We start from the raw sequence: 14,206 nt of genomic DNA on the forward strand, positions 1-14,206 counted from the left end.
CTCTGCTTGATTGACAATTTGCAGGAAGAAACCCTTCTGACCTGAGTCAGTTGATACAATAACACTACAGTAAATTCTAAACAGAACAAAAATTAAACTGTACTAGAACACAGAAACAGTCATCACCAAGGGCTGTGTGCATCCAAATCCACAAAAAATAGACATCATTGACATTATGAAATACATTACTACTGTCACCTCCTTAGGGGTTCCCAATTTTTCCTCACTTGTTTATATAAAAACCCAAGATGTGAGAAAAGGGCAGAGAGACTGGGGGGGGTTATCAATACATCACTCTATCCACATGGTCTGATTCTTCAACCACAGTGCCGAGGAAATAACACCCTCTGCAATTTCCATTATAGAAATCAGCAGAAGTCTCACAGGCTGCTTGTACTTGACCTTTTTATAGCCAAGCTTTGAATATGACAATTTCAGTCACTGCTTATACTAATACTTCCAAATAAATCTATAATATATCCAAAGCTCACATAGCTAAAATGGTTTCTATTAAATATTTTCAACGGATATATTAAGTGTCAGAGAACTAAGGAAAATGTTTAAACTAGAAAAAGAACCACACAATAGAACTACCATTCATCACATAAACGAAATCAAGGACCCACTTGGAAAGATATGCATGAAACTAAGGACAGTACTAGGCAGCTTTACATTCAGACAACCAGCTAGCTACCGACTTGTGGGCAAAAAAAAAACAGAGCAGGCATTAGCTTCAGCAATCTTGTCCCTGTTTCTTACTGTCTATGTAGCCAGCACTTTCACCCTTAACATCAACATGTGGGTTATTTTTTATCATAAAACATTTATCTGCATTTACACAGACTAACTAGTATCTGGCTAGGAAAAGGCATCTCTTTTCACCATGGTAACTTCACAAACTAGCACAAATGTGTCCGCCTGCCTCAAGCTTTCTCACTGGATGTGCGACAGCATACACTTTCACTTTCACAAACTAGCTTAATGTTTTAAATGCAGCTATTGCTTAGTTATATACATCTCTACATTTCCTGGGTTTGCATTGCTAAGAAGTGTAACCTGTTTCATTAAGACACCACTTGAAATACCAGTAGGACTTTGGAGCTACACAACTGTAATCACCATGTAACCAGAAGAGTGTGGCCTTATGAAGCAGGTTAGTGTCTGTTGGTAATGCCAAGTAGCTGGTCTTAAGTCTTGCTAAGAAATCCTGATCGGCCTTCTCAAGTACAGCTTTGCATCTTTATATTTCAGATAACAAGCACTGTCCCATCAAATTTAAGACTTCACTAGCCAATCTAAATGCCTGCCCAACTCAGAGAGACAGTGTGAGAGATTCATAGAATGGCCTGATTGGAAGGGACCTTCATAGGTCATCCAGTTCATTCACGCCTGCAGTCAGCTGGGGCATCTTCAACTAGATCAGGTTGCCCAGACCCCTGTCAAGACTCACTCTGAATATCTCCAGGGATAGGGCCACAACCACTTCCCCAGGGAATCTGTTCCAGTGTTCCATGACCCTCATAGTGCAGAACTTGTTCCTAATATCCAATCTAAATCTGCTCTATTCTAATTTCAAGCCATTGCCCTTCGTCCAATCACTGCAGGCCTTTGTAAACAATCTCTCTCTCCATCCTTCTTGTAGTCCCCCTTCAGGTACTGGAAGGCTGCTATTAGATCTTCCCAAAGCCTTCTCTTCTCCAGGTTCAACAACCCCAGGTTCTCAGCCTGTCCTCGTAGCAGAGGTGCTCCAACCCCCTGATCATTTTCATAGCCCTCCTCTGGACCCACTCCATCAGCTCTGTGTTCTTACACCAAGAGCTCCAGACCTGGATGCAGTACTACAGGTAGGGTCTCACCACAGGAGAGAAAAATGGCAGGATAACATCTCTAGATCTGCTGGCAATGCATCTTTTGATGCAGCTCAGGATGTGATTTGCCTTCTGGACTGCAAGCGCACACTGTCTGTTCAAGTCCATCAGTGTCCCCAAGTCCTTCAATGTTATGTAAGAAGAGTCATAACACAAACAATTCTGTAGCTAAAAGTTTTACACTCCAGTTAGTATTTTTACTCTGCTGCAAGAGTAAAAGCTTTTTTGGGTTTGGTTTGTTGCTGCTTGTTGCCTTTTCTCTTTCAAAGACAACTATTCTAACTCCACTCAAGGACATAAACATGTTAGCTCCACCAATGAAGTAGCTTCTGCCTGTTAGCATTGCATGTTCAACAACAGTTTAAGTACTTTGAAAAGTTTTTCAGTACCAAGAACTGTAGAGTTGCAGTTCCCTATTAAGGGTAATGATTACATTTTTGCCAGTTTTGATGTGGCAATAAAATGCAAAGATAAAATAACTTTCTCTTGCTAAAAGGATCTGTAAGTATTTCTGTTATGATCCCAGTAATATGTTCTTTTTATTTCTCACCTTCAACAATAAGAAATTTTGTCCCCTTTTTTTCAGCTCTCACAAATTTTCTTCAGGAGAACTGGTAGAAAACTGATGCTTTCAATTCATCTGCTTACAATGCACCTATTTTTATGTATTTTTTTAACACAGATGTGAGAAACCATGTTCATCACCCTAGCCAAATCTTTGAATAAGCTATTAAGCATTTTGCAAAATAAAGGGAAAAAAAAGTGTTTAGCCCATATTTTGTTCAAAAAAAGGTTTCTATTTACGGTGGAAGGTTCATTATCTGTTGTTAACTAACAAGCATATTGAAAAGAACACATGCAAGAGACAAGCTTTCTAGTTTTGGATACAATGCCTGTTTACATTAAACATAAATAATGTATTTTACACTGAAGTGTAGCTCAATGCATCACAAGCTTCTAACAGGAAAGTATTGAAAAAGCAAGCAAAACAGCTGATATTCTGGTATAGTGCTTTAGATGAAAATACATCACAGCCAAAAAGAAAACCACAACCAAAAAACACCATTAATTTTCTAGGATCTCTGAAAACCTGTAAGAATCCTCACACTACCTTACAGCAACAGAAGCTATCCAAAGATGTTGTTGTCCTTTTAGGATTCAATAAACCCCCCATGTCTTAGCCCCAGGATCAGAGTTTTTCAGAAGCAGCCAAAAATGCAACTGTATCCTCTATTTTCTCCTACACTGATGCAACAGACAGGTCAACCACCCATCAGCCTCAGGCTTTGCAACTTTGAAGGGTTTGGTTTGTTTTTTAGATGGTTTTCATAAAAGCAGGACAGAGGGCATAAGAACAACAAACACCAATTCATGCAGCAGCGAGTTACGGTGCTGTAAGAAACCGTCTACTGTTGCTGAAGTATCAATCTGGTACATTTGCTCAGTGACACAGAAGAACAATGGTGTTTCTGGGAGAGATTAAAGCTTTTCTTTAACAAATATAACAGAGTTGACTGTCATTTCAAAGGAAGCTGAAGGTGGGAGAAGGGAGAGTAGGTTTTACAAGGGATTTTTTTTTAACTTCCCCCTCAAAAACAGTAAGAAGGTTACTTCAAATCAGTAGTTTATAGAGCTCAAACTACAATGCATTTCTGCAATATATTCATGGTATTTCTATCTGCTCTGATGAAACGTGCTTTGGCATTTAGAAAGAGACTCATCATTGAACTCACAACAGCTGCAGATACATCGTGTGACCTTTAAGTGTCAAAGGCTAAGGTGGCTTAGCCTTTCAGCAAGTCAGCTAAAGTCACAAAGCTAGAAGGATTTTGAAGTATTAAGATCTGTGAATCTAATACAAGACTGTAAAACCATTCTTTTTGTATCAGTTTTTCAAAGTGTTCTTCAGAATACAATTAAAGGACTAAGGCCACCTTTGAACTGAGTTCAGACTGAGAACTACCACCCACCCAGAGCACATTATAAAGAACACTGTAATACATGACCATGCTGAGAAAGATTGTCCCAGTGCTACAGCCAAGTAACTAAAACAGTCCAAACACAACAGTCCTCACAACCACTAGGAGGAACACATGAAGATTACAGGTAAGCAGAAGTCTTACATTAAACAGGTGTTCAGGCCTACAAGAAGACCTCAAGGCAGGTGAATCATGTCACATATAAATAAGAAAACCTACTACCAGCTACAGCTTAGCCTGACTTCTCAAAGATGCAACTTGCAATGACAGTCAATCTAGTAAGACAAGAATAACATCTAATCATGGTGGTGTTTTTGTGTGTTTAGGTTGTGTTCTTGTTTCAAATTCTGTTAATCATAAAACCCATTTCTTAAAGGCATGAGTATTTCTATTTAATTTCTACATTACAAAGATTCTTTAAATGCTGCATGGCTCGTCCTTTATCAACTAATCCAGAAGGCTTCCAGTGCAGTAACTGCAAAGCCTCCTTACAGAACTTGCTGAGTAAGGTATCAGACTCAGAAAATGCAATTACATTCAAAGGTACAGTGCAAAAATTCAATATTTTACAGTGATAAAGACTGTAAAAATGCCTGCTCTCCCCATGTCTTTCATTCTTGCTCCTCTAGCACAGTTTTCGTGCTTTCGGTAATACATTTTTAAGTAACTGCAGTCACCATATGTTCCTGCAACTGTTCATAAAGTTATGCTGTAAATCAATTTTTTTTTTTTTTTAAAAGGGAGAGATACAATAACAGAGCTACAGGCCTGTATATATTCTGAATATTTTAGGAAACTAAAAAACAATAAACATATTCTTCTACAGAGAAGCCCACTCACAGGACAAGAACAATCAGCTTTACCGCATGAGAAACCTGCGCTCTTAAGGCTCCAGACAGAAAGCCCTTTGTAACCAGTCTGAACTAGGAGAGTTCCACCCTGAGAGGTACTGCTGAAAGGAAACCATGATAAGCAATCAAGGGCAGCACCACAACATCACAAACCTAGAGTCAGACTCTAGGAACAGTGGTACTTACTGTCCAAACTGCAACCACAAAACTCCAATCACCAAACCAAACTCCATGCACACAACTAATAGTACAAGGTACATCCTTTTAGACCAGACAGATTCTTAAGTCCCTGTAGGTTATTTTTTTTCCCTTCATGCATGCTCAGAACTCAGAAATCTTTGCTTAAAGCCTATGGGAACTGCAAGTGTAAGGCTGAGTTGTAGCACATACCAACAAAGTGCCGATCCTGGCATTCCTACCAAAACAACTGTCTTAGGCCTATCAAGAAGTAACTTAGTGAGGACACCTGAAAGAAAATAGATCCTATAACAACTGAGCAGTGTACATATCTATGACCTGACAGAGTACTAATCCTGCAAGTTCAAGATCCTGCTGTAGCTTGAAGCCACAGGCCACTTCAACCTCTTTCTAATTTACCTAGGCCATGATTTCCATGCCCAACAAACCAAGCCTAGCAGAGGTGCCTAAACCCAGAGGGTACAAATTCTTATAGTGGCACAACTTCAAGAGAAATTTGGGACAAAGTCCTGTCTAGATATTTATAGTTGAGATAGCCCCCTGCATAAGAGTAGATACTGAATTGAACATTTGACCACCAAGGAGAGGAAATCTAGGTCTCATATTTCCCAGCTCAACAGCTTAACATCAGTTAAGCCAACTTCAAAAGATAGGTGCCTGCATCCTCCTTTTAGGAGAGTGGAGACTTTTCTTCAGTTATCAGCAAGGCACCTTACCACAAGGGATCTAGTTGCCTCACTGCAGCTCTGAGTAAGAAGCTGCATTTCAAATACATGTCTGTGTACATTATCATGCAGTGCCTTTCTCCAGACAGCATGCCATTCAGGGTATTTATTTTTCCTGGAGCATCCACTAAGACACCTAGATCTCATCTACTGCTCAGTAAACTGAGGATTTGGTAGGACACTTCATCTCTCTTTGGACATCTTAGGCCCCAGCAACCAATAGGGTGCCACAACAGTCAAATCCTTCAGTAATCTAGGCTGGCAGCTGCAGCCACGGAGGGTTTATTAACCTGTTTCTTCACAAGTCTGCTAAATGCTTATTTGTACCTAGGAAATGCAGCATGTGAGATTGTTCTAATTTCACAACACCAAAGCCACGACCTCAATGAGTCCTTGAAAAAAAAACAATGCTCCTGAAAACATGCTTTTCACTAGCAACTGTATTGTCAGGACTGACAGGGGATATTGCACAGGTCAGAAAACAACAAGAACACATACCTGCATATGCAATACAAAATCACAGAATCACAGAGCTTTCGGGGTTGGAAGGAACCTTGAGGATCATCTAGTTCCAACCACTCTGCCATGGGCAGGGACACCTCAGGTTGCTCTGAGCTGCACCCAGCCTAGCCTTACAAACACCCAGGGATGGGGCCTCCACTACCTCCCTGGGCAACATGTTCCAGTCACTCACCACCCTCATGCTGAAGAACCTCTAACCAGAATCTAAGCTAAATCTCCCCTCCTCTAGCTTGGATCCATTCACCCTAGTCCTGTCACTATGTGACACCCTAAAAAGTTCCTCACCAGCTTTCTTTTAGCCCCCTTTTCAGATACTGAAAGGCCACAATAAGGTCTCAGAGCCTCCTCTTCTCCAAACAGAACAACTCCATCTCTCTCAGCTTGTCCTCATAGAAGAGGAGTTCCATCCCTTTGACAGTCCTTGTGGCCCTTCTCTGGAGATGTTCCAGCACACCCATAGGACATACTTAAGCCATCTCAAAATTGCCTCAAGTTCTTTAATCCTCTCACACTCTTGGTATTTCTAAGGCAAAGTTTACTCTCTAGGGTAGCAAATGCAATCCTCAAGTCTAGCTAACTCAAGTCATGGAATTAAGACAGTTCTGAATACCCATGAACTCCTGACAGTGGAGTTATGCAATACTTGCAGAATAAATAATAGACAAAATGAAGATTACAGAGGAAAACATGGGAAGTTATAAAATATATATCAAAGTAAAGCTTTGTATGCAGATAATCACTTATGGGACTGACCTTACTGTTAAGACCAAAACATGGCAAATAGACCAAAAATGCTTCAAATTAACTGTAACTGTATGCTGATTTAACAGCAAATTTTGAGCTTAAAAAGCTGGAAAGAATGTTCTGTAGGAACCATCAGACTCTCCTAGCAGCACCTATCTGTAACCAGCAGGGCACAAATAAATTTTTATTCCCCTTTTAAATACAATCCAAAGTGTTTCTTTGGTTTCTGTGGCTTTGCAATTTCACATTCACTGTCTGGACAACAGGAGTTAAGTTTCTAACTGATTGACAATTTCATCCTTGAATTGTTTTGTTGTTTTGCTTTTTTTTTTTTAATTGTGATACTGACAATGAAGAAATTTGGCATGGGGAGCAACTTAAAAATATCTGTCACTATTTCAGGCATTTATCACAAGGCTTTAAATTTACCAAGCAACCCATCATAAATGGAAATACCTGACTGGACTACCATTAAGCTAACAGTCTAAGATTTTGGTAGTTCAAGCAACACCCTCAAGGCCTGAACTTCTTTAAAACAAGGTTTTGTTACAACAAAGTCACTCAGTGACTGGCACCACAGACACTCTTTTGTCAAGCAACCGTAGTAAGAGATTCCTCAGTGGTAAAGCAGATATGTCATTCAGCTCTTCAATTTGGTTCCTCCAGATGATATTCCCTGCCTGATCTAAAAGAAACCAATCTGTAAAGTCAGTGAAGATAACAGCATTTATCAGAATAATTTAGTGGTGGCTCATCTAATGATGTTCCCATCGGATACACCAGTTAGGAAATGGGAGAAGACTGGCAGTTCTGTAGTATTCATGTCCTCCCTTAGTAAAACAGAACACTTAATGTTTGATTGCATAGTCACCTCTGCAGAGATGCAAGTCTCATGGGTTAGAAGCATCTCCTGCCACCTAATCATCTAAGATAACCTCTGATTTTCACCCATGTCTTTTGAAGTATCAGACATAGAAAACTGGTGAAATACTCAGTGATTGCAGACAGATGAGAGATGCCATTCTTGCATACATGTGCTTTCAGACAAACCAATTGCCAGTGTTACAATTCCCCTCACCTCATACAGCAGGCAGATCTCCTCACATTTATTTCCAGCATGAAGCACGGGTTACTAGCTATTGAGATCTTCCAAATGTCCACACATTTCTGTGACTCCAAAGATCTTAAAGTGTGTGTGATTGTTACCATTTTTAGGTGTTTGAAATATTTATTCAAGAGTGCAGTGCAATACAGTCTTCCAGGGGACTGCCTAACATCACAGACACCTTAACTTAGATTCTGATAGCTCTAAAATGGACTTGTCTTATGAAGAGCAGATGAACTCAGCCACTTCTGACCTCAAATTCCCTGAAAACCATCATACATCCATCGTAAGTAGTAGCAGAAAGGAAACCTAACCATGCAATGAAAACATACACCTCAACTGGTAACAGTCAACAGCAGTCAGTAACAAAGATCTGCACTCATAGGTCCAAAACGACTGGCTCTGATCCTTCATAAGTTCAGTTACAGAAATAAATGGATAGGGAACAACAAACCTTGGTCAGTGCTGATGGGGTCTAGGTTGCTCACTCTCCTATTAAACTTGACAGAACTTCCTCAGAGACTTTGAGTACTGTATACTGTACACCTCAAAAACTTTCTTTGGGATCAGAGTGACTTTCCTAGCTTGACTTAATTTCTAAATGCCCCCTTTATTTTTGAGTACATGTATGGAAGGTCTTTCCTCCACATTATCCTCTTTATGCCCATTTCCAAGACTGCCATTCCACTATGGCTGAAGGATACATTAAGCCCTTTTGCCTACTCTCAGCAACCTAAATGAGTCTTCATATCTTTCACAGACCTTTCATCATCTTCTCCAGGAGACAAAGTCTGAATTGCACAATACATCATTACCTTTTTGAGGAAAAAAGATATGTACCAATACCCATCAAGAAACAGATGGAAATACCTGCTGCATCCACCTTCCAGAAGAATTAATTTAGTGCAGACCAGACCAAATTTAAACCTGCGTATGGAAGAGCTCTACACTTACAGGCTGACAGTATTCAGTCCAATGGGCCAAGGAGCATATAACAACATTGTACGAGATCAGGTGACTCCTGAAGAGCTTCAGCCAGATTAAGAATCAGTAATGCAAAAATAAACCAAGTTCCACTTTGGTTCCCCAGGCAGGAAACAGAGCACTAAAGGGGAGTCTCTGTCACCCTGTCTCTTGCACATGATCTCTAACAATGTAAACTAACACTCCAATTTCACGTGGATGAAGTACATAAAAAAAGACACTGTGAAATACAGCCAAACAAACAACTTTTTTTTTTACATTTCATAGATTTAATCTTTGTCCCACTAAACTGAATAGGAACTTCTCTTGACTTTACTGGATGCAGGATCTTGCCCTAAACACAAATGCATGCTTCAAGATGGCCTACATCAGAACGTACTAAAAGCAAGAAGTTTAGAAAGGTTGCTAAGGCATATCTACATAAAGGGCAGTAATTACCATGTTGAAGTAAGACCGGATTTTGACCCCTCTTGCCAAATCCCAAACGATGACATTTCCATCGTGGCCAGCGGAGAAGAGAACTCTTGGATCAAATGGATGGGGTTCAAGTACAAATACTTCATCCTCATGTCCCTGAATTTAAAGATATAGCAAGATGAACAAGAGGATTGTCTCAAATACTTACCAGAAATAGTAGCAACTACACCATTAACCTATGAAAGTGTCCACAAAAAAACAGCTACTCTGACCACAAGTTCGTTTCCTTTTTCTTTGTAGCATGCACTATACCCTTTCCAGTTTCAATTTTACCTTTCTAATTCTTATGTCAAATATCTCACCTTCACAAGTTCACCTGAGTACTTTCACCATGATTTTAACAGACTTGAGTCCACAACATTCGGTATCTTTGAACTTAATGCTACACAGATTTCCATTTGTTTAGGCAGAGTAGCAATTAGAAAAGTAGTTGAGAGCCATAAAGAATCAAATAAATAACTAAAAGAACATCTCCAAATTTAATATCCAAGTTTAAAGCTCTCCCTGAGAAAGTTCTATCTCTAGCAGAGTATCTGGCTACCCAGAGTTAGCTATTTTCTCACTTAAAAAAAGTATCAGACACCAGCAAAAATGTTGTTTTGATTAAAAGTCTACTTTTTTGCAGTCATGAAATGACAAGATGGCAGAAGTGTCTCTGTTTAAACAGGGCAAATTGATCCATTAACAGGATTTCAAAACATTTGTCACATTAAATAAAGGTAAAAAGAAACAAGTGTTTCCTTCTCTCCTTCAAGATAGCACTTTAGGAAAAAAAAAAGGCCAAAATTAGTTTCAGACATCTTGAACAGCAATGGTTATTTACAACTCAAAAGCTTTATTTCCCAACAAGCAGCTGACAGACATCGCTATTACACTTCAATTATCTGGAAGCATTTAAGGCAGTTTTCAGACAGTAATAAAACACATAAGGAAGAATTCTGATGATGCATATGCAAATTTTGCATTCAGTATTGAAGAAAACCAAGATGGAATATCTTACCATCAGAATATGAATGAGTTGGCCAGTGAAGGAATTCCAGACTTTCAGAGTCATGTTATTTACAGCAGTTATAACAGAATTGTCATGGCGGTCCCATGCCACCATGGTCACTTTCAGCTTTGTGATTTTATCTTCGACTCCTTGTAAACTTTGTCTAAAACAAAACAATGAAACATTTCAAAGCAATCCTAGTTTGGCAAAATATTTTAAGTGAAAACACTTCTTTATCTTCCTTCATTTATTACAAACAGAAGCATTGCTACTTGAAGCAACTGGAGAAATGAAAGATGTTTCCCATTATGTGGCACATACAACCGCAGAAGAACTGTAGATGCTTAAACAATGACTGCAGGGTCCTCTACACTAGGCCATCTGCAGTATAATCTGAGTACTCTAAAATTACATTTCTGTAAGCATGGTTTTAAGATGAATCACCACTGAATTCTCTAGCACATTCATTTCTGGGAAAACATCAACCAAATGCAACAACAGCATGTTACCACCACGTGGGCAGAGAAAATACAGCATCTTCCATACAGTAAGCACTACGACACATTACACAACAGTATGTATTGTACAACTCAATAACAGAAAATGCAGTTATAGCCAGATTCCTTTCTGGATTCAATGCAATCCCAAGAGGTTTTATAAGCTCTACACACTCCTTTCAGTGCAGCAATTTCATTTTGTTTGCTAAAATTGTGCTTGCGCAGAAAATATCAAATTTGGAACTGTACTTATCCCTCTAGTCAAAAGGACAAAATGAAATTCAGCTAAAGGCACTTTATTGAAATGAGCAGTTCAGTTTCACAAAGAAGTTCAGCACTTGTGGAAGAATTCATTTCTATTTTCCCCAGGATCAGTTAAAGCTAAGAATCTTTACAAGCTGCATTTTGAAGGCAGAGTAACTCAGTCTGTGCTCAAAGCATAGTTTATTACTTCTCAAAAAATTATACACTCTTGTCCAACTGTTTTATATTCGTATTTTGTTGCATCTGCTCAAACCTGGCAAGATACTCTCTGACCTAAACACCCAACCTATAGCTTTTTCTAGCCTTCTCTTCCATGCCTCTCATAGTTTTCCAGACACCTTTCTAAAGATTACTCCTGAAATGCCTTTGAATTTAAATCACTCATCATGATCTCTAAGGTAAAAGAAATTTACCTCTTAAATCCATAAATCTTTCTAATATAAGTCAGTCAGAAAATATCTCTTCCAGGCCAAAGCAAAAAAGTGTAAGCAACAATTCCCATTAAGTCATTCTCCATCTACAAGCCTCTTTTGCTGCTTGTTGTAGTGTACCACAGTTTCCCATGACTACAAAGACTTGTAAATTTCTCAGATGTTTTGTGAAATTAGAATCCCTTACAGAGTAAGAGATTTATTTGCTGTGGCATGTGGTATGAAAGAATCCAAATACTGATTTCCTGAGCACACAGATTCCACAATTTCTTTATTAATAAAATGGAAGCAGTCTCAAGGACATATCTGATCTCTTGTCTTGCTCCAGAAATAAATACCTGTGCAAAAAGCTACATAAATTTGACTTGTAGTGTATTTTGAGTATCTTTTATTCTTTCATCTAATAGAAACAGTAGTAGCGCTATTACCAGGACATGCTAGCTTCCGCAGCTGAATTGCAAGAGCTAGATAAGCATATTGTGCATCTAAGCAATAATTATTTACAGTAGTCCTCCCTCGCCTTTATTTTCCTTTCTCTCCCTTTTTCTAAGCAAGTCAACAAAATTGTATCAATTGCTTTCAAGCATATATCTGATAGCTGCACAGTGTACATCACTTACCCTGCTGGGCGAGTAGCCATATCTAACAAAATGCTTTTCCATTCCCTTCGCTTAAACTGCCAGATTCGTGCTGTTCCGTCACGGCTCCCACTTACGAATCTAACAAAAGGAGAGCAAAGTTACTCAGAGATCAAAGGCAGATCTGTACAGAAATCAAATGGCAAAACTGAAGTTTCAGAATTTAGAACCCAAAAAAAAGGAAGCTATAAGTAAGAAGTTCAAAGTTCCAAAATGCTTGTACAACTGGTTTGAGGTGAAAAACACTTCCCACACTGCAGCACTTCAATTTTTTTACCAACCTGTTTCTCTGCCCTATCCTGACCCCTTCCAAACTAACTATACTTAAACCTGTGGTGCACCATGCTTAGTGGTGATACTGCTCTGACACAGAGATGCCATAACCCAATGAACATTCTAAGAAATTGATCCTATCATGACAGATAAAGCTAAGGAATAACCTTGAAGATTAAAAACAGCTGAAGGGCCAGTAGAGACCAGCAAGTAGAAATGCAGGAACAACTTAAATCAGGATCTACTTCAAATAAGCTAGCAATGTATGTTAAAAATGATGCTTTTTTCTGAAGAAGTGCTCCAGTTTCTCCCCCACCTTTTTCTTCTCCCTTTCTGGTATGCAGGAGTAGGAGGAGGGGAAAGAGATGGGTGGAGCACAGTGAAGTTTGGTTTTCAACTATTTGTATAATAATTAAAGTGTACATTAGAATCACAATTAAATGAAGTGTCAAAAACTTCATAATAAACTGAAGTATGTTTTCCACTGTGTTTCACATCCTGCAGCCAGAACTGAAAGTGAAACATTAAAAAACATTAGGCCAGGAAAGCAGAGTACTGCATGTTTGATAGTTTTCCTGTACCTAGCAGTCACACAACTGTAAAAAGGCTGAAATGTTTAGATATCTAAAAATGGAGGTATTTTTATATACATATATGTATACTTGCATTTCTGAAAGAGAACTTTCAAGTACTTTTATATTCCTTGACTTTCGGCAAACTCAGAATACCTTAATCATTGATCACAATGAAAACACAACTGTAGATCTGAAGAAGGAATATAACTAAAACAATCTCTATCCAACAGGATAGAGATGTTTTACTCAATGAACCACAAAACAAAGTGATTGATTTTTTTTTAATGACTGCATCTAGAAATGTTACCAATGCTCTCAAGGGTAACCCCAGCCCATAGCTCTGAATACATCATTTGTGTGCTTACCTGCTACTACTATTAGAAAACTGAATGCTGTCAACTTTGTCCTATATATAAAGAAAAAAGAGTAGAAAAAGAAAAAAATCAAATACAATTCCAAATTATCCAAGTTCATCCAAATTATTATTTTAATCAAGTACATATGTAAATTTTTTAAAAGTATTTACAGTATGAAACTCCAACTCTGATATCTTCTCTGGCTGACCTGATCCAAAGAAATAAACCCTAATGATGTGATCTGTACTCCCAGTGGCCAAAAACATTCCACCTGAGAAAAACAAACAGATAAGTCTTATGAAAAAAGGGCAATGTCATGTTGTTACAATACTATCAAATGGCTGTGACATCAAATACTTAAATTTATTCCCTTAAACTTTAGCTCTATCTCATTTCAGCTATGCCTATAACTGACCTTTAAGTAAAAACACAATACAGAAACAGACAAGTTTAACTGGAGTTGAATTAGCTCACCTCTGCTGTCAGATAAACATGCAGCTGCAGACATATCTGAGAGATCGGCTAACTACAGCTATTTAGTTATGACTAAGCCCTTAAAAGCTTCATTCTTAACAAAATTTGAATGGAATCAAAGCTTCAGCACACTTTTTGAAAAGAAGTTTCTGCCATTTTGATATTTTATCCAATTATTTATGCTGCATTCTTCAAATGCCAACTCTGGATTCAATGAAATTCAGACTCTAAGAACCTGGTAATCAACACCTTCG

The 14,206-nt window shown here is 38.5% G+C and overlaps 1 protein-coding gene across 7 annotated transcripts in view; it reads right to left on the minus strand.

The window, feature by feature from the left end:
* Positions 1–14,206, minus strand: part of PHIP (pleckstrin homology domain interacting protein) — a 105,100-nt gene that overhangs the window by 56,139 nt on the left and 34,755 nt on the right. For 5 of the 7 annotated variants that reach the window (XR_010306997.1, XM_064164246.1, XM_064164245.1 and 2 more), the window contains 5 exons: positions 13,649–13,749; positions 13,488–13,528; positions 12,257–12,355; positions 10,454–10,607; positions 9,415–9,549 (listed from right to left, as the gene is read on the minus strand). Coding sequence is in view for 5 of the 7 variants with exons in the window: in XM_064164246.1 (XP_064020316.1) it covers positions 9,415–9,549; positions 10,454–10,607; positions 12,257–12,355; positions 13,488–13,528; positions 13,649–13,749 (530 nt within the window). In the remaining 2 variants the exon portion in view is untranslated. Of the gene's footprint in view, positions 1–9,414; positions 9,550–10,453; positions 10,608–12,256; positions 12,356–13,487; positions 13,529–13,648; positions 13,750–14,206 lie in introns of those variants that run through there. The other 2 variants (XM_064164249.1, XM_064164251.1) reach the window with 2 other exon arrangements.

The sequence above is a fragment of the Pogoniulus pusillus genome, chromosome 25, assembly GCF_015220805.1.
Source record: "Pogoniulus pusillus isolate bPogPus1 chromosome 25, bPogPus1.pri, whole genome shotgun sequence".
Classification (NCBI taxonomy): Eukaryota; Metazoa; Chordata; class Aves; order Piciformes; family Lybiidae; genus Pogoniulus; species Pogoniulus pusillus.